The 21,375-nt window shown below is 47.5% G+C and overlaps 1 protein-coding gene across 1 annotated transcript; it reads left to right on the top strand.

Moving 5' to 3' along the window:
- Nucleotides 1–385: 385 nt before the first annotated feature.
- Pank3 (pantothenate kinase 3) lies at nucleotides 386–20,502 on the top strand. The gene is made up of 7 exons (XM_042670223.1): nucleotides 386–503; nucleotides 7,872–8,224; nucleotides 10,716–10,969; nucleotides 14,281–14,457; nucleotides 16,387–16,510; nucleotides 17,761–17,886; nucleotides 19,523–20,502. The coding sequence occupies exons 1-7, from the start codon at nucleotides 476–478 to the stop codon at nucleotides 19,571–19,573; spliced, it is 1,113 nt and encodes a 370-aa protein (XP_042526157.1). The 5' UTR covers nucleotides 386–475; the 3' UTR covers nucleotides 19,574–20,502.
- Nucleotides 20,503–21,375: the final 873 nt, after the last annotated feature.

The raw sequence follows: 21,375 nt of genomic DNA, 5'->3' as shown, positions 1-21,375 counted from the left end.
GGGAGAGCGAGGCTCGGAGAAGGGGGCCGCGGTGCACCCTGGACTTTGTAGTCCGTCTGCACAGCCGTAGCCAGAGAGTGGCGTCTCCGGACGAGGAGAACTACACTTCCCAGCAGCCGCTCGGACGAGCGGGCGGGGAAGGGTGGGCTCGCGTCACGTGGGCGCGCGGCCTGGGCGGGCGAGTCCTCAGTGCGGCGGCGGCGGCGGCGGCGGCGGCGGCGGCTCGGGGCACCGGGGCCTTTTGTTCGGAGCAGCTGCGGGGGGGCCCCGGAGCGGCGAGGCCGGCGGCCTTCCCCAGCTCGCCCGGGCCCGGCCGCCCCACCCCGCGCTGGGCCGGGCGTCGCCGCCCCGCCCTGGGCCCGCCCCGCCCGGGCTGAGGGGAGGACCCGGCCGGGCCTGGCCGCGCGGCCCCGGCCGCCGCCCGTCCGCCCCGAGCTCGGCCCCGAGGCTGCCGCTCGCCGCTCCGGCCGCCGCCATGAAGATCAAGGATGCCAAGAAGCCCTGTAAGGAGCGGGGCGGGGCGGGGCGGGAGGGGGCGCGCGGGCGGCGGCGGCGGCGCGCGGGGTCGGAGGTCGGAGGTCGCGCGCGCCCCCTCCCCGCGCACGCGCGCTCGCGGGGCGGCCGAGGCGCTGGCGCCCGGAAGGCGGCCGCGGCGGGCGGCCGGCCCGGGGCCGTTTCTCCTCGCCGCGGGTTTCCGGGGCGCGACGCCGGGCCGGGCCGGGGGGCGGGGGGCGGCCGTTCTCCCCCGACGCCCGTCCCGGGAACGCGGGGGCCGCGCGCCTGGCACGCCGGGAGCAGACGCTGCCGTCGTCACGTGAGCCGCCCAGGCTCCCCGTCCAGTGCTCGGCGGGCCCGGGGCCCGAGCCTGGGGAACCCGGCACACACCGGCCCGGGCTTCCCGGCCAGCCTCGTCGCTGTCAGCCAACAGATGGCCCGACCTGGCGCTGGGAGCGTGGCCTGGTGACACGCGACAGCCCTGTCCCTGCCCGGCTGAACTCACTGCAGGGACGAGGAGTCCTGGACACACACACACACACACACACCCAGCTGAACACACACACACACCCAGCTGAACTCACTGCAGGGATGAGGAGTCCTGGACACACACACACACACACACACCCAGCTGAACACACACACGCACACACAGCTGAACTCACTGCAGGGATGAGGAGTCCTGGACACACACACACGGCTGAACACACTGCAGGGATGAGGAGTCCTGGATACACATACACACACCCAGCTGAATACACACACACACACACACACACACGGCTGAACTCACTGCAGGGACGAGGAGTCCTGGATACACACACACACACACACACACACCCAGCTGAACACACTGCAGGGATGAGGAGTCCTGGATACACACACACACACACACCCAGCTGAACACACTGCAGGGATGAGGAGTCCTGGACACACACACACACCCGGCTGAACACACTGCAGCGATGAGGAGTCTTACACACACACACACACAGGGCTGAACACATTGCAGGGATGAGGAGTCCTGGACACACACACACATACACACACCCAGCTGAACACACACACACACACCCAGCTGAACACACACACACACCCAGCTGAACACACACACACACACACCCAGCTGAACACACACACACCCAGCTGAACTCACTGCAGGGACGAGGAGTCCTGGACACACACACACACACACCCAGCTGAACACACACACACACACACCCAGCTGAACACACACACACACACACACACACCCAGCTGAACACACTGCAGGGACGAGGCCTGGACACACACACACACACAACCAGCTGAACACACACACACACACCCAGCTGAACACACACACACACACCCAGCTGAACACACACACACACACACCCAGCTGAACACACACACACACACACACCCAGCTGAACTCACTGCAGGGACGAGGAGTCCTGGACACACACACACACACACCCAGCTGAACACACACACACACACCCAGCTGAACACACACACACACACCCAGCTGAACACACACACACACACACACCCAGCTGAACACACACACACACACACCCAGCTGAACACACACACACACACACACACCCAGCTGAACTCACTGCAGGGACGAGGAGTCCTGGACACACACACACACACACACACCCAGCTGAACACACTGCAGGGACGAGGCCTGGACACACACACACACCCAGCTGAACTCACTGCAGGGACGAGGAGTCCTGGACACACACACACACACACACGGCTGAACTCACTGCAGGGACGAGGAGTCCTGGACACACACACACGGCTGAACACACTGCAGGGATGAGGAGTCCTGAACACACACACACACCCAGCTGAACTCACTGCAGGGATGAGGAGTCCTGGACACACACACACACACCCAGCTGAACACACACACGCACACACAGCTGAACTCACTGCAGGGATGAGGAGTCCTGGACACACACACACGGCTGAACACACTGCAGGGATGAGGAGTCCTGGATACACATACACACACCCAGCTGAATACACACACACACACACGGCTGAACTCACTGCAGGGACGAGGAGTCCTGGATACACACACACACACACACACACACACCCAGCTGAACACACTGCAGGGATGAGGAGTCCTGGATACACACACACACACACACCCAGCTGAACACACTGCAGGGATGAGGAGTCCTGGACACACACACACACCCGGCTGAACACACTGCAGCGATGAGGAGTCTTACACACACACACACACAGGGCTGAACACATTGCAGGGATGAGGAGTCCTGGACACACACACACATACACACACCCAGCTGAACACACACACACACACCCACCTGAACACACACACACACACCCACCTGAACACACACACACACACACCCAGCTGAACACACACACACACACACCCAGCTGAACACACACACACCCAGCTGAACTCACTGCAGGGACGAGGAGTCCTGGACACACACACACACACACCCAGCTGAACACACACACACACACACCCAGCTGAACACACACACACACACACACCCAGCTGAACACACTGCAGGGACGAGGCCTGGACACACACACACACACAACCAGCTGAACACACACACACACACCCAGCTGAACACACACACACACACCCAGCTGAACACACACACACACCCAGCTGAACACACACACACACACACCCAGCTGAACTCACTGCAGGGACGAGGAGTCCTGGACACACACACACACACACCCAGCTGAACACACACACACACACCCAGCTGAACACACACACACACACCCAGCTGAACACACACACACACACACACCCAGCTGAACACACACACACACACACACCCAGCTGAACACACACACACACACACACCCAGCTGAACACACACACACACACACACCCAGCTGAACTCACTGCAGGGACGAGGAGTCCTGGACACACACACACACACACACACCCAGCTGAACACACTGCAGGGACGAGGCCTGGACACACACACACACCCAGCTGAACTCACTGCAGGGACGAGGAGTCCTGGACACACACACACACGGCTGAACTCACTGCAGGGACGAGGAGTCCTGGACACACACACACGGCTGAACACACTGCAGGGATGAGGAGTCCTGGACACACACACACACAGGGCTGAACACATTGCAGGGATGAGGAGTCCTGGACACACACACACCCGGCTGAACACACTGCAGCGATGAGGAGTCTTGCACAGACACACACACACACACGGCTGAACACACTGCAGGGATGAGGAGTCCTGGACACACACACACAGGCACACAGTTGTCTGTCTGTCTATGGTTCTCATTTGGCAGAAAGGGTTCAAGACATACTCGTGTTCCGGTTCCTGATGACTGTGGCCTAAGCCGGGCACCAGTGGCTCACGCCTGTCATCCTAGCTGCTGAGGAGGCTGAGATCTGAAGATCGAGGTTCAATGCCAGCCCCCGGCAGGAAAGTCCATGAGACTCTTACCTCCCAGAAAACCAGAAGTGGCTCAAGTTTGTAAACTAGGAACTGAGAAGGTGGCTCAAGTGGTAGAGTGCTAGCCCCGAGCAAAAGAATCTCAGGGACAGTGCCAGGCCCAGGACCGGCCAAAAAAAAAAGTTTGTAGAATAAACTTACAGGTTGAAAATCAGAGAGTGCTTTTTTTTTTTTTTTAAAGTGTTTATTGTAGTGCATTATGAAACCATTGATCTTAAAATAGAGTCTTACAGAAACACTGGTCAGTTAATATGACTTAGAAGACTAAAATTCCTAGTTTAAAGGTCTGCTAGTTCTTTATTATAAGGAATTCAGATTTGTCTTGTTTTGTGTTGGGAAAGAAGATAGTCGGCTCTAGAAATAACAACTGACAAATGTTGCTGTACTGTTTTTAATCCACTTAAGTTATCTAACACAATTATGTTGTGGGTCTTTTAGGTTTGTTTTAGGTTTGAACTTGGTACCTGCAGTTTTCACTCATTGGCTAGTGATTTACCAGCTGGGCTACACCTCCAGCTTGTTGTGTTTTAAAATGAACTATTTGAATGGATTGTGTTTTTAAATAGTTATACAGCTATTTGTCACATGGTACATGGGAGGTACTTCATATGTTTAGAGGTGACTGTAAATCCTTCTGGCTAATACTTGCCTTTAGCTTCACACATTACTCCTAGATACTTGGCCAGAATATTATCAGATCATGAAGCACATGTAAATATTAGCTAGAAACTTTCATAGAGAATTGCTTTGATCATTGTTTGTGTAACTAGCCTTCTGATCACGTGTCAGTTCAACCCTCTTCCATGACTGACATGACTTCTTAAGGTTTTCAGCTTGTGTTTAGCTTACCTGTATGACAGTGTAACAAGATTGACAAGGTTAAGATATATTTACCTGTGATGTAATGCAGGCTTTGAATCAGTGCTTTGATGAGCCAGGTAGTAAGGATAAGGAACTTCAAGTTTGGGTTAAGCACTGCTAGTTGTGTATATAGCATCTATGTGTAATTTGCTTCTGTGTAATTTGATTGATCTGTTTTGTAAATTTAGCAGTTATGTAGAAATGATCATCTCTAGTAGATAGGTGCTTTTGGAGGCAATAGTTTCTCATAACTTCTAGTCAAAACAAGTGATTTGTTAAGGAAAACAAACTGTACCTAAAACTAAGGAGTGAGCGTATGAAGGTGAATACTGGTGTATCTCAAAATGCCAGTTTTTATTTGTAAGGATTTTTGAGAAGCATACCCAAGGCCCTGGGTTCATCCCAGTACTGCCATGGTAATAATAATAATAATGGGGTGAATAAGGGGTTTTAATATGTTCCAAATTTTTTTAAAACAAAGGTCTTTAGCATAAATAATCTTACCTTGTGGAAATGTTCCTGTGCCAAAATGTTACTTGTGTGATTTCCACCCACTCCACAAAATCTAGAAGAATGTGTAGGTCAAACAATTCGTCTTGCTTAGGAAGTGTCAGAGCATTCATTTGTTTTCTATCTTGTGTTTGTCATAAAGTCCCTAATCGCATGTGTCCTTAGTAGACTTGAGACCGTTCTAAAGGAGTGTCTCCTAAGGGTGCTTACCCAAGGAAACATTCTTGGTGTCAGTGTCCATCCTTCTTAATGGAAGTGTTGTTTCTTGCTGCTAAGTATTATTTGAACAGAGTGACAGGCAGGGGCAGGGAAACCATCTGTGATTTTTCACATAAAACTCTTACAGCAGGAACTCTATATGGCATAATAAACTAAAAGAAATTATTCAGGGATGTAGCTGTCACTTTTTTTTTTTGGTCGGTCGTGGGGCTTGAACTCTGGGCCTGGGCACTGTCCCTCAGCTCTTCAGTTCAAGGCCAGCACTCTACCACTTGAGCTACAGTGCCACTTCCGGTTTTCTGGTGGTTTTTATTGGAGATAAGAGTTTCACGGACTTTCTTGCCCGGGCCGGCTTTGAACCATGATCCTCAGATCTTAGCCTCCTGAGTAGCTAGGATTACAGGCATGAGCCACCGGTGCCTGGCTTAGTCATTGATTTTTGTAAATAATCGCCACCATGTTCATTCAAGATGGGTTCTGTAGCTAGCCACTTCACAAAAAATGAAAAATTGGTTTCTTCTGCTTCTTTCTTGTGCTAGTTACTGATAAGGAGGAGCCGTGTCCTGGCATGTAAGTGAAGCCCTGTCTGAAGAAAAGTGTGAGCTCTCTAGAAAATGATGAGAATTATTCCTCCTGCACATTCAAAATCACAGCTAATCCTAGTAAAGGTGGAAATTCTAGAATAGAGAAATATATAGAGTCCTTTTTCATTGAGTCACTTTTTATTTTCTAATGCTATACATATACACATTTCAAGTAATAAAGTAGGAATAAAAGTAGAACTATAAGCCAGGTGCCAGTGGTTCACGCCTGTAATCCTAACTATCAAGAAGCTGAGATCTGAGGATCACATCAAAGCCATGGGGGCAGGAAAGTCAAGGAGACTCTTCTCTCCAATTAACCACCAGAAAACTGGAAATGGCACTGTGGCTCACGTGGTAGAGTGCTAACCTTGAGCTGAAGAGCTCAGGGACAGTGCCCAGAAGCAGAGTTCAAGCCCCACGACCGACAAGTAAAGAAAAATAAACAGGGCTGGGAAGGTGGCTCAGTGGTAGAGCGCTTGCCTTGCGTGCCTGAGGCCCTGGGTTCGATTCCTCAGCACCACATAAACAGAAAAAGCCGGAAGTGGCGCTGTGGCTCAAGCGGTAGAGCGGTCACCTTGAGCTGAAGAGCTGAGGGACAGCGCCTAGGCCCAGAGTTCAGGTCCACGACCGGCAAAAAAAAAAAAAGAAAAGAAGAAAAATAAGCAGAATTATAGAATGTTCCGTGAAAACATTGTTTTCTTGACAATTTTTACATAAAACTGTAAAATGTATTTTGTTGCAAAGCACACTTTTAAAGGTTATTGCTTCTGGAGCAAGGCCCCAAGCATAGGTAAGCTTTTGACCTATGTAGATTTAGGGTGCTGCAGCCATACTTCACAGGCACATCACAAGGCCCACTTCTTCAGTCTGCCACCAAGGAAGCTAGTTTACGCTCTCTTGCTGAGAATATTAAGTATACAGATTGTCTGTAGAGAAAGTTCCATTCTCCTCATCAGCTGTGCATCTTTATCTTGGGATGTGTTTAGTACTGCTCGCACTAAACTAGAGCAAAGATGCAGCGCTCACCTGTTGACCCATGCTGCAGGTGTGGTGTGTCCTGTCTCCTCTTCATGCACTTGTGTTTATAGTCTCCTGCCGTCAGCTCTCCGTGGGAACAAGTTTTACTCATGTTACGTTTCGGTTCCCTGATGGAGAGGAGATAATTCAATAATTACTCCCTGAAGGGAGTTGGAAGTGATACCTGGGGAGCTTAATGGATTCTCCAGAGTCACACAGTTCAGTTCACAGGGCAGCCTGTTCCATGCCTGTCCCTGACAAGACATACCTCCACCATAATTAACCAGCTGTGCCCAGAGACCTAGCGCCTAATGAGCAAAAAAACTTCTTTAAGGAGGCACTTCTCCCGTGGGCTACTGGATGGATTACGGGGCAATTTTACTATATTAAAATATAGAACAGATGTGATACCCTAGTTGACTCAAATTCATTCACCTGGAACATGGGATGAGTACATAGTAAATAAAGCATATCTATCAGACCATGAATTGAAAGGCTCTGAGCCATCCCTAAGCGTCCTATGTTTTTTTAGAACGTGCACAAAGCTGAAGGAAAGGTAAGTTACATGTGGGAGGTATGTTTCACCTACTAACTGTTGGTGACTGAGTGCCTAGTTCAGGATGAGTGGAGTTCATGGCTAATTAGTTCCTAATGTGCATTTCTAAAATGAATGTGTTTCTCCCATTTGCAGCTTTCCCGTGGTTTGGCATGGACATCGGGGGGACTCTGGTGAAGCTCTCATATTTTGAACCCATTGATATCACTGCTGAGGAGGAGCAAGAGGAGGTGGAGAGCTTAAAAAGTATTCGGAAATACCTGACTTCTAATGTGGCCTACGGGTCCACTGGCGTCCGGGATGTGCACCTTGAACTGAAGGACTTGACTCTGTTTGGGCGAAGGGGGAACTTGCACTTTATCAGATTTCCAACCCAGGACCTGCCTACCTTTATCCAAATGGGAAGAGATAAAAACTTCTCCACGTTACACACGGTGCTATGTGCTACCGGAGGTGGTGCTTACAAGTTTGAAAAAGATTTTCGCACAGTAGGTATTTGTGACTTGAAAACCAATGATTGAGGCTTGCTGTGTTTAGTTTTGAAATATGAGTCTGGATCTCACAGAGGAAACCTGGACTTAGGACTAGATCTGGGTGGTGTCCCTGGTATGTGGTGAAACTGGAGGACTTGGGAGGTGCTGACGCTGCAGGGTCTGGGGTCAAATGTACATAGCTCCGCACGTTCAGTTCTGCTCCCAGAGCCAGCCCTCCCAGGGCGTCTCTCCAGAACCATTTGTTTAGTGCACAAGTTCCTGTCTTGGTGATCTGGCCAAACTATGATTGAGTGCTGATCTGTTGTTAACATGTTAGAGGTTGCAAAACTGCCAGTCTCCTTCATAAGTTGAGAGTTGGGATTTGGGGGCAACTGAAATTTGGCTTTACTTTCTTTGAAAAAGAAATTGTTTTTCTTTTTCTTTCTTTCTTTCTTTCTTTCTTTCTTTTTTTTTTTTTGGTCGGTCATGGGCCTGAATTCTGAACCTGGGCGCTGTCCCTCAGCTCTTCAGCTCAAGGCTAGCGCTCTATCACTAGAGCTACAGCGCCACTTTTGGCCTTTTCTGCTTATGTGGTGCTGAGGAATCGAACCCAGGGCCTCATGCATGCAAGGCAAGCACTCTACCATTGAGCCACCTTCCCAGCCCCAAGAAATTGTTTTTCTTATGATGAAAAATACTGATTTAATTTCAGTTTGAGTCATTTGAACATGAATTTCACAAACTGGCAGCCAGGACATTTTAGATACATATTTATTTATTTTTAATTTATGGTACTGGGGCTCAACACGCTTGCTTAGCAGGTGCTTTGTCAATTGAGGGATAGCTCCATTTCTGCTTTTTGGTGGTTAATTGGCGATAAGAGTCTCACGGATTTACCTGCTTGGGCTGGCTTTGAGCCATGACCCTCAGATCTCAGCTTCCTGAGTAGCTAGGATGCAGGCTAGTGCCACAGGTGCCTAGCTTTTATGATTTTGAATCTCATTCTCACCAACTTTTCTTAACTCTCTTGAGACTCAGGATCCTTCTGTCCCCACTTCCTTAGTACCTAGGATTGAAGGTACGCACCACCATGCCTGCTGGTGGGATAGTTAGTGTTTGCTAATATGCTTAAAGCCAGTTCTTACCCTGGTTATTAAAGATACTGTCATCCAAATATGGAGTTCCAATTTTTTTTTTAATATAGCTGTTTTCTTTTTTTTGCTGGTCTTGGGGCCTGAACTCTGGGCCTGGGCACTGTCCTTCAGCTCTTTAGCTCAAGGCTAGCGCTTTACCACTTTGAGCCACAGTGCCACTTCTAGCTTTTTCTGCTTATGTGGTGCTGAGGAATCGAACCCAGGGCCTCATGCATGCAAGGCAAGCGCTTTACCACTGAGCCACTTTCCCAGCCCAAATGTAGCTATTTTCTAGTATTTATAATTTTGGTTTGTTGATATCCAGACCTAAAGAGTGGAAGAATAAAGCTAGGAATAAGAGTTTGGTAATTTAAAGCCCATAGTAAATTCTAGGTAAAAGTAAAATGTTATAATACATTCCTTTCTAACCTGAAATGAATGTAATTGTTTCATTCAGCTACCCAAATTGCAATGCAAAGGCAGGGATGTATCTATCTGCTCACAGATGCTTTTGTATAGTTAGAACACAGGACTAATGAATTAGCTAAATGCTTGCACATATATGCGAGCACCCAGCTAGCTATTAATTTACCATTGGTAGCCAAGATTACTTTTGCGGAATTCTGAATGCTGAAGGTATAACTGCCAGGTGATTTGATGAGTGAATCAGTGGCGTCATGCTGAATAGCACTTGGTAGAACTCCACAGACAGCTGAAGCCTGTCATCTGAGCTACTCAGAAAGTGGAGATCAGGAGGATCAAGGTCCAAGACCAGCTAAAAAGACTCCATCTAAACAAAAAAGCCACAGTGTTTCACATCTGTAATCTGAACTAGGGAGAGGTATAGGAAGATCACAGTCTGCCTGCCCAGGCAAAAGGAAAACCAACAAGTAGTATGGCTGAAGGGTTAGAGGCATTTGCCTAGATAGTGTAAGTAAGTAAGACTTTGAGTTCAAATTCTGGTAGTACTCCCCAAACCTCTCCCAACAACAGAGGGCACAGGTAAGTAAGTTCTATGGTCACTATATCTGACATTTGTGAATATATTGGTAGGTAAATGCATGCTTATGAAAATCTAGATCATCAGATTTTCCTACTGCCCCCACGGCAGTGTCTCACAGGGCAGGCATGGGCAGTCCAGAGACTCTGTCGCACTTTGGCAGTTGGGTGGCATCCAGCTTCTTGCCCACAGGATGTCAGTGTGGCCCCTGCCTGTCGCTGTCTTTGAAAACAACAGTTCCCAGCAGAGAGGCAGAGCCCTGAGAAATTAGGCACGAAATGTGTCACAGGTGATACTGAAGTTTTGTCAGGTGCCTGAAAGTTTTGAATGGATCCTCTTTTTAACCCAGTTTTATTTTTGGATTGTCGTACAGATTGGAAACCTCCACCTACACAAACTGGATGAACTTGACTGCCTTGTAAAGGGCTTGCTGTACATAGATTCTGTCAGCTTCAATGGGCAAGCAGAGTGCTATTATTTTGCCAATGCCTCGGAACCTGAGCGATGCCAAAAGATGCCTTTTAACCTGGATGACCCTTATCCACTCCTGGTGGTGAACATTGGCTCTGGAGTCAGTATTCTGGCGGTGCATTCCAAAGACAGCTATAAGCGTGTGACTGGGACCAGGTCAGTCATCCTTTGGTTTTGTTGCAGCTTTCACAGTAGCTTCCCAGAAGTTGTGTGGTTGTGTGTGTGTGTGTGTACGCGCGTGTGTGCGTGTGTGTGCATGCATTCGTGCCTGCCTGTATCCAGTGCTGGGGATCAAATCAAGGCCCTCAGTCATGCCTCATGTAAAAGTGCTGTATATTGAGCTACTCCCCCAGCTGAAAAACACATGTATTGATGCTAACTTTACCAGGAAAACGACAGCTATTAGTGCAGCAACAAAATCTAAAGATAAATTCTGTGTTACAGATAGTACTTTTATTTTGTCGGTCAAAGGGCTTGAACTCTGGGCCTGGGCGTTGTCCCTCAGCTCTTCAGCTCAAGGCTAGCGCTCTACCACTTGAGCCACAGCACCACTTCCTGTTTTCTGAGTGATTTGTCATCTCACAGGCTTCCTTCCCTGGGCTGGCTTTGAACCATGATCCTCAGATCTCAGCCTTTTGAGTAGCTAGGATGACAGGTGTGAGCCATTGGCGCCTGCCTTTTTTTTTTTGGTTGGTCCTGGGGCTTGAACTCTGTGCCTAGGCGTTGTCCCTGAGCTCTTTAACTCAAGGTGAACACTCTACAACTTGAGCCACAGCGCCACTTTCGGTTTTCTGGTAGTTTATTGGAGAGAAGAGTCTCCCAGACTTTTCTGCCTGGTCTGCCTTTGAACCATTATCCTCAGATCTCAGCCTCCTGAGTAGCTAGGATGACAGGCATGAGCCATTGGCGCCTGCCTTTTTTTTTTTTTTTGCTCGGTCCTAGGGCTTGAATTTTATGCCTAGGCGCTGTCCCTGAGCTCTTTAGCTCAAGTCTATATGGCTTTTTGTTTTTTGTCAGAACTGAGATTGGAACTTAGGACCTTGTGGTTACTAAGCATGTGCTCTTAGCTGCTGAGCCAAACCTCCAGCCCTGTACTTTTTAAAAATATACTATGAAGACTCAAAAACCCAAATCCCTAACTGTTCATTATTGCTCAGTATTAGAATTTCCATATTGCTAAGTGCATTTTTACCTACAATGATTAGAGTAACGTTTTAACAGAAAAGCACTCACAGAAGCAGCAGTGCTCTGTTGATTTCAAAAGTATACCTGTTTATATTTTGTTCCTTTTGTTTTCCAAAGCACTTTTTTCTTTGACTACTTTTCACTTGTTAATAAAACCTTGCTGTGTGCTCAGCATTTTCCCATTTGAATTATGGTATGGGATAGTGTAGTTAATTTTTTTTTAAATTTTTTTTTGGGTCCGGTCGTGGGTCCTGAACTTTGGGCCTGGGCACTGTCCCTCAGCTCTTCAGCTCGAGGCTAGCGCTCTACCACTTGAGCCACAGCACCACTTCCGGCTTTTTTCTTTTTGCTTATGTGGTGCTGAGGAATCGAACCCAGGGCCTCATGCATGCAAGGCAAGCGCTCTACCACTGAGCCACCTTCCCAGCCCCATAGTGTGTAGTTAATTCTTTTGTTGTTGTTGTTGGTCACAGGGCTTGAACTCTGGGCCTGGGCGCTATCCCTCAGCTTGTCAGCTCAAGGCGAGCACTCTTGAGCCACAACACCACTTCTGGTTTTCTAATGGTTCATTGGAGATAAAAGTCACAGACTTTACTGACCAGGCTGGCTTTGAACCGAGATCCTCGGATCTCAGCCTCCTGAGTAGGTAGGATGACAGGTGTGAGCCACTGACTCCTGACTGTAGTTAATTCTTATAGTATGAATTTAGTGTGGATTCCCTTAATAGGGTAAAGTTAATGTTTGCAAATAAGCCATACCTACTTAGAACATGCACAGGAAAAGACCATCCTGAGGGTATGCGTAGGAGAGGGGCACAGTCTCCACAGCTAGATGCACACGATCATGTAAAGTGGCGTTGAGTGAGATGAATTCCAAGAAACAGAAAAGAGGTTTTTTGTTATTTTACTTTTTTTCCCCTTTGTTACTATTTTTATTTTCAGTCCTTTTTGTCCTGTATATAAACTTGGTTTTCTTGGTGGGGTAAGAAGGGAGCATGGAAATGGTGGGACAGAGGGTGAACAAATGCAGCAGTGATACTCACTAAGATACTGTGTTGAAAATGAACTACACAACTTGTGGGGCAGGGAGAAAACCGGGAGAAAGGGAGGGAAGAGAAGAAATGTGTTCGTTGCCTGACTTACATAACTCAGCCTCTGCACAGCTTCCTGAGTCTCTGGTGAGGGTAGTTTCATCAGTGTTTTGTTGTTGTTGGTCTTGGAGCTTGACTCTGGCCGTGGGTGCTGTCCGTCAGTTCTTCAGCTCAAGGCTAGCACTCTACCACTTGAGCCACAGCGCCCACTTCTGGTTTTTTCTGTGTATGTGGTGCTGAGGAATGGAACCTAGGGCCTCATGTATGTGAGGCAAGCACTCTACCCCTGAGCCACCTTCCCAGCCCAGTTTCATCCGTTTTTAAGAAATGGAAGCTCCTGTGTAGTAAGGAAGAAAGATTTTGAAATACTTCAGATTAGATTGATTTTTCAATTTTAAATTAGTACACCTGCTGTGACACTTAAATGTAGTAATTTATTATTGTAGGGGCTAGAAGCCCACCTCCACTGTAACTCTATTCCAGAGAATTCGTCTACAGAGTATGATTTTACTAGCTTTAACTATTAACCAAACTTAGCAGGGTTTAGGGATGACCAGGAATCACAGATTAATAGGTTAGAGATTGGAGAGACATAATTTCATGTTGCAAGTATTTTTTTTCAAAATTTTAGTCGCAGGTCAGTTTCTGTTGTTGACATGATGACCCGTTGTGTGCTTCTCCTGACCCTCCGCGCTGGGTCATGTTAAATTGTAGCTTGTCACATCACATTGATTTCATCACAGGATATGGTAAGGAAACAGGCCCTTCACAAAGTCATTTCTTGTAAGCCATTTAAGATAACAGATTTCCTTCATATCCTTCATGGTAGAAGTTTTAGCACTCCCGCCCCACTGCTTAAGTAACAGAGCTCAGTAAGTCCCACAGGCTGGCCCGTGACTACTTGTCCTACTACCTGAGCCTCTGGAGGTGTTGGGATTATAGGCATGAGCTACCACACTCTTCCTGTTAGCAGCCCTTTCTCTCTCACACACACACCAGAATGTGAGGTGTTAGTCCCAAGTGCCCCAGTGCCCAGTTCACTCTTGGTTTCACTCAGCAATTCTTCTTGCCCTTTCATGATGTTGGCATTTTAGTATTGTTTTTTTTTGGTAAGTGAAAGCTGCATTTTTCACCATGGAGACAGATTGCTGTGTATAAGTACAATCTAGCAAGTTTTCTTACCTCTCTCTAGCCTCGGAGGTGGCACCTTTCTGGGCCTGTGCAGTTTATTGACTGGCTGTGAAAGTTTTGAAGAGGCTCTGGAAATGGCATCCAAAGGTGACAGCACCCAGGCCGACAAGCTGGTCCGGGACATTTACGGAGGAGATTATGAAAGATTTGGTCTACCAGGTTGGGCTGTAGCATCTAGGTAAGTTTAACCTTTGTGTTACTGCTCTGTTGTTCATTGTTCTTGGAAAGCAGTGTATCAGGGATTGCACAGGAGATTTTTGTTCTGTATGGTTTTGAATTTGAACATTGAAAGTGTAAAAATTAACTCTACAGACAGAAGTTTATCACAAGTATGCCTCTTAAGAAACTACTTTTACTTATTCTGAAATCTCCTTCCAGCTTTTCTCTATGCAAATATGGATATCCTTATTATCTTTTCTAAATAAAGAATTGTCATTGACATACTTTTATACTTTACGCTACTATATACAGCATCCTGTATGTGTTCTAAAGTGGCCATGTAGCATAAGCATAATTCCATGTTGAAGTCACGTTCTCAGTCTGTTCCTGTGTCCCAAAGCCAGGGGGGGTAACTGCTGTTGGGGTGTTAGCTACAGAAGATGAGGAGCTGAAGGAGGGCCTTCCTGTAATCTGGTGGACTAGTGGCATAGATAGTGAACCTTAACGTACATTTCTACTAACAGTGAGGTCAGGAATAAACATGTTACTCTGTGTGCGTGATTGTTATGTTCTGTTTCTCTGTTGGATTGTCGCACAGTTGATTGATCAGTCTTTTCCTTTATGGCTTCAGGATAATGATGCATAGTAAGTAAGTCTTCACATTCCCAATATATAAAGGAGTAGAGCCTTGTATTCTTCTGGTGCTTCAGTGTTTTACAATTTCTATCTTTGATTTAATAGAAATCTTTAATTTATCTTGCAATTTTATGTGAGGTGCATACCTAGTTGGAGGTTTTTCGATTTTTTTCCCTTTGATGCACCCTACAATTTATATAGCTCTTTATCACTCCAGTGATGTCGGATGACTTCTGTTTGTTCTTGCCGTACCCTGGCTGCTTTTTGCTACTTTACTGGTACACAGACGCCTGACTCTTATTAGTAGAAGTGTAAAGTGTACTTGATGTTACAACAGCCAGTCTCCTGTTGCTATTTTGATTTTTCTATATGAAATTTACAATCATTTTTCCTACTGTAAATGAAAAGGCTTATATTTTTAGTAATTTTATTATGCTTATATGTTAGTGACAGTGACATCTTTATGGTGTTTTATCTCCCTTTTGTAAAACCTAGTTTATGTGTTTGTTTAAGGCTTCTTTTGTTCCTTTCCGACGTCTTGAAGGTCTTTGTCGTATGTGTTCATGCACTGTGGCGGGCTTGGGCCCCCTCCGGGGTGCCGCCCAGCGGGCCTGGGTTTGGACCCTGTGCTGTCACTTGTCGTGTCACACACATGTTCCCATGCCAACACATGTTGTTACTGCCCAAGATTTCTTTTTTTTAATGTAGCTTTTCTGTTCATTTTACTCTGGAAAAGCTCCCATCACGCCTCATCGACTCTTTTTTTTCCTCTGTTTCTAAGGTAGCTTGTACTTGCTTTTGCTTTTTTTCCCGTTCTGGTTAGCACTTGCATTGCTCTCTTCCAATGTGGCTAGTAGAAAATAGGAAATTCATGTCATTTGAGCCTCTAGTGGAATGCTTGTGTACATGTAATGAATGTGGTATTGAGTGACAAGTTTGACATTGAAGATTAGGTAATCTTGGAAAACATTTTGGCTTTTTACGAGTAAGTCAAAATGGATTTTGCTATTTTTTTTCTCCACTTCTTAAGTAATCGCCTTCTAATTTCCTCATTTAGTATCAGGTTTAAACATACATGTCTTCATCATCTTTGCTTCTTTATAACATCCCAGTGTGTGCTTTTCTGTGAGGTTGAATATAACCTGAGTTCTGTAAAAGATATTCCTTAATAAGCGTTTGCTTATTCCCGGTATAGATCTGTTTTTGTGTTTCACCCTGACTGATGACACTGCCCAGATTGTGGGTGTAATGGGTGAAGCGTGGCAGTTGCTGTGGCTTTGACCAGCTGTTGCTTCGTCCTGTTCCTCTGCAGTTTTGGGAATATGATCTACAAGGAGAAGCGTGAGGCCGTCAGTAAGGAGGACCTGGCGAGAGCGACACTGGTCACCATCACCAATAACATTGGCTCTGTGGCACGGATGTGTGCGGTTAACGAGGTAAAGACAAGTCACATCCTTCATTTGTTGCAGACTGCATCTGATCGGGCTTTCTTCCGGAGGCCTGTAGCACAGAAGTGTTCCGTTCGTGTGTGTGCTCTGTGGGTAATGGTTCCACTGGCTGTACACAAAGTAGCAGCTGATTCAGATTAAAGTAGCCATTGAGCCACCGCCTCCTGGTTCTTTCTGACCCTTAGCCATTTGGAGCAAGTGGAGGAAGACATACATGCTCAGAGGTTCTCTCTGCCCTCGGCTTCTCTACAGTGCTGCCTTGTTGCATGTGGATCAAGCAGCATTGTACAGGGCTATGAGGACAGCGAGACTGCGTCTTCATGGCCTGTGTGAGGGGTTTGTGCTGCTGGCTCTGAAAAGCATGTGTGTGTAGGATGAACTAGGAGCTTTGCTTCTTGATGAAAGATTTGTTCATTCACTCATCGATTGAAAACCCCATCCCGCCTGTCCCCCTCCCCTTCAGAATTTGTATTATTCTGCGGATATGCATGATAAGTCATTCAATGTACATTAGTGGCTGAGTGGGAAAGGAAGACCGTGTGTGTAGAAGGCCTGGTGTGCATAGTTACACACAGAAGTGTTTGAGGTGCTGAGACATCTGGTCCGATGACTCCTCAGTGCTTCATAGAGAATCTTGGAAGATTTCAAACAACTAGAAACCAAGGGGAAGAGAGAAAACGCGGTCCGTGGGCAAAGACAAGACGTTGCCGACATGGCCATGCAGGCAGGAGCGAGGCTGTGGCACAGGAACAAGTACACAGAGCCCCCGCTCTGTGGATGAGAATGAGATTGGGGAGTGCTTTGTGAGTGTGGAATCGTGGCAGGGAGAATGGCTCAGTAGGTCAGGCTGGGGACAGGCAGGTTGGTGGGCACCGCTGTTCTCCACCTGAGAACAGTAGACTTGGGCTCTGAGACGGCCTTGGGTTTCCTCCCCTCCAGCCACACTCAGCCTGGCCTCCCCGGCCAGGTCCCAGCGAGCGCTGCCTGCCATTGCAGGGCCAGCCGCCTGGCATCCAGGCTCCACCCCGCACGGGTATGTGGATGTACAGAGCTTTGCTCGGGGACCGAGCGGGCGTGGACTGGCAGCCGCTCTGAAGCCGCCTGGCACCCAGGTTCCGCCCCGCATGGGTGTGTGGATGTGCAGAGCTTTGCTCCGGGACCGAGCGGGCGTGGACTGGCAGCCGCTCTGAACCGCTGCACAGCGGCTCCTCCACAAGTCACTCTCTTTGTTCTCTTAGAAAATAAACAGAGTTGTCTTTGTCGGAAACTTCTTACGCGTCAACACCCTCTCGATGAAGCTCTTGGCCTATGCATTGGATTACTGGTCAAAAGGTCAATTGAAAGCATTGTTTTTAGAGCACGAGGTATGACAACTATGTTTCATTAATTGTTTAACAACCTGTTTTTAAATATCGATGTTCCATGCTGCTTCATGCCTTGTGTTTGTAAGGTAAAACTACATTTTAGGTTTTTTTCTTGAGACATGTTGTAGATCTGGTTGCTCTTGCATCTGTCCTCCTGCCTGAATGAATGTTCTAAGTGGTGAGATTACAGGCTTCCAGTTAGAATTTCAGGCTGGGTGCAGTAGCTCACGCCTGTAATCCTACTGGAGAAGCAGAGATTAGGATTACAGTTCAGGGTCATACCCAGCAAAAGACAGCTGGACACCAGGTCTCCCTGTGTCCGGCTCTGTGCTTCCTGTCTGCTACAAAGGGCAGAGCACACCGTGATGTTCTGGCTGGCCGACAGCTCAGAAGGATGGGATGAAGCCCTGACGTGGACTGCACTCTGAGAGCTGAAGGAAATTCCTCCCTTTTTTTTTTTTTTTTTTTTTAAGCTGGACATGATGGTATAAATAGTAGGACTGACCTCTAGGCCAGCCTTGGCAAAAACTCAGGAGCTTGCCTGAAAAAAGGTAAAAAAGGGCTTAAGGACGTGGCTCTAGGTTCAAACCCCAGTCCTGCCAAAAACAACCATGAGAACCATGAATGAGGATTTCCTAGTTCTTGTGAGCAAGTGAGCAACTTGAGGTATCTCAGCTCTTTAGATACCTAGGGCTGCAGAAGACTCAGTCGATACTCTGCTTTGTTAAATTATTTAAAATGATAAATGTGGCTCATCACACAAATAGGTCATTTAGCAAGGAAATTCTGACTAAACTCTACCACCAGAGGTCCCCACCTGACTCCTACTACCACTAGCATTTGGAATTTGTGAATTTCTTCACATCCAGTTTCTAATTCAATTAATAGTCCTTGTTATGCTCTGGGCTAAGTAAAGTTAACTTTAAATCAAAGTCAGTTGGTTATATTATTTATTGTAAGTTCCTAAAACAAATCCAGAATCTGGCTCTGCTCTTGTAATCCCGCGTTCCTCCTGCTGCCCTCCCTGAACGGCAGGTCGAGGCCTGGGCAGCCAGCCAGCATGCAGAACACAGAGGTTATTTGATTTATTATTATTGAATGGTCCCAAGACCCTCAGCTCAGCTGCTTTGTAGTCTTGGAAGCTTTTTATATTAAAAGGATATGTATCTGTTCAGAAAGAGCTTAAACTTTTTATCTTTTTTTTTTTTTTTTTTGTTACTCGTGGAGCTTGAACTCAGGGCCTGGGCACTAGTCCCTGAGCTCTTTTTGCTCAAGGCTGGCACTCTATCATGGTGCTTGGCTCAGTATTGCTTGGTATTAAAAAAAAAAAAAATGGCAGGCACTGTGGCTCACACCCGTAATCCTAGCTACTCAGAAGGCTGAGGTCTGAGGATCATGGTTCAAAGCCAGCCTGGTGGGAAATTGCAAGACTCTTATCTCCAGTTAACCACCAGAAAATTGGAAGTGGCACTGTGGTTCAACCTTGAGCAAAAAAGCTCAGGGACAGCACCCAGGACGCGGGTTCAAGCCCTACAGCCGACAAATCGGTGACACATAAATGTAATCTCTGCTTACTGAAAAGTGCTGACATTGCCTAAAAGCTGCCCTGCTCTAACAGTTGCTCACAATCACACAGGGCTACTTCGGAGCGGTTGGTGCACTTCTTGGACTGCCAAACTTCAGCTGACGTGTCAGATCTGTTCGTTCAAGTAGCTGAAGCCGCAGGCAGGCATCCGGGCACCGCCGCGACTGGGAACCAAAGGATGAAAGAGTCACACTGCTCCTGTTGATCTCTAAATGTCCCCATGGTCAGCCGGGAGCGTTGCTGCTGGGGAGGAGTTGCTGAAGATCCCTCATTGATGGTGTCCTCCGTATGTAGATAGCCCATGTCCTGCCGCAGTGCAACACAGACCTATTTATTTTACGTAGCTCACAGTGTAGTACCATATGCTCCAACACAGACCTTCAAGTCTCAGAGCTGGTTCGAGTATGAGAAGTAATTGGTTGTATTTGTTCACATCTGTTTTATGTGTGTTCTGGTTACGCTGTATCGCACTGTATCGCCCTGATTGCACTGTATGGGCAATCTAGGCGATTAGTTGGAGACTTTGGGAATGTGAAGGCAGCGCTGAATACTGGTTATGGTAGTTTTTGTAACATATCCTCTGTCACAAAGCATGTTGGGGTGACCTGTCCCCAAAGATGTGATTCTTCTCAAATGCCACGATGATTTACTTGAAAAACTCCTGAGTCTCAGGAGAATCCTGGGAAATTATATTTTGATTTTTGAGTTAAATCAACACAAGTTAACATGTTTCATATTTTCAGATTGGAAGCTTCCTTCCTTTGGAGTCTAATGGGGTCCTTGGACTGCGCAGACAGTGTGCTTGGGGCAAATTCATACTTTTTGTGCTCTTTTGTGGCCATGTGTATCTCAGGCCAATGTTTCTTCTCATTAGATCGGAACCATGAAAGCTAAAGATTTTATGCTGCTCTGAAAAACTGCAACAGAATCAACTTCTACTTGGATATTGTGAAACTGGGGATCTGAGGCAGAATTGCAGAGTTAAAAAAGATCAGTGTTTGATACATTCTGGTAATAAAAAGCATTATAGTTCCAAAATGGGTCGGGTTTATTCTGTCGTCGGCTCACGTACTGTCAGGTGATGACCTTTGGAGTGTTTGTCTCCAGCAACACGTTGGTGGGCCACGGGTCCAGGATGCAGGCTGGCTGCCAGGGAGCTCACCTGGGTAATTGCCAGCGCCTGTGGTGTGCTTGGGAGAGCCTGTGTGTACTTAAAACCACTATTGCGGGGTTGCATTTTTCTAGAGGGGCCTCTGCTTGCCAGGTGGGCTCCGCCGCATGACCCACGCCCTCAGCCTTATTTTGCTTTAGTTATTTTTTCAGATAGAGTCTCATGTTTCTTTACCCAGGGCTAGCCTCAACTTCCATCTTCCTTCCTTACACCTCCTGCAGCCGAGACCACAGGCATGCCTGCCTGCACTACCATGCCTGCTTGTTCTTTTGAGATGGAGTCTTGGGAACATTTTTTACCCAGAACTACCCTTGAACTTCAGCCTCCTACTCTGCCTCCTGCCTGGGAACCCAGGCGCGAGCCACGATGCCAAGGTCACCGCCACTCTCAGGGCTTGAGGAGGACATTCTGAGCAGCTTTCAGACCTTGTGCTCAGGTGCTCAAAGTTCACGGAGACAAATACAAGTGTGAGAAACATAAATAACATTGTTTCTTTTGTGCGTGTATGCGTGTGTGTGTGTGTGTGTTGGGGCTTGAACTCAGGGCCTGGGTACTGTCCCTTTTTCCCTTAAAGCTGGCCCTCTCCCACTTGAGCCACGCCTCCACTTCCACAGTAACATTTAGACTGTTGGAAACTTGAGTTGGGGCACTAGGTGGGCATTGTCAGCTCTGACAGTGATGCTACGCTTGTGAACTCTTTCCTTGGAGCGCAGGCCAGCTGTCTCAACTCGGT

This window comes from Dipodomys spectabilis, unplaced genomic scaffold (assembly GCF_019054845.1).
Source record: "Dipodomys spectabilis isolate Male_0828 unplaced genomic scaffold, ASM1905484v1 ptg000528l, whole genome shotgun sequence".
Lineage (NCBI taxonomy): Eukaryota > Metazoa > Chordata > Mammalia > Rodentia > Heteromyidae > Dipodomys > Dipodomys spectabilis.
The sequence above is the reverse complement of the archived record's forward strand: the minus strand, read 5'-3'. Positions and strand labels throughout refer to the sequence as shown.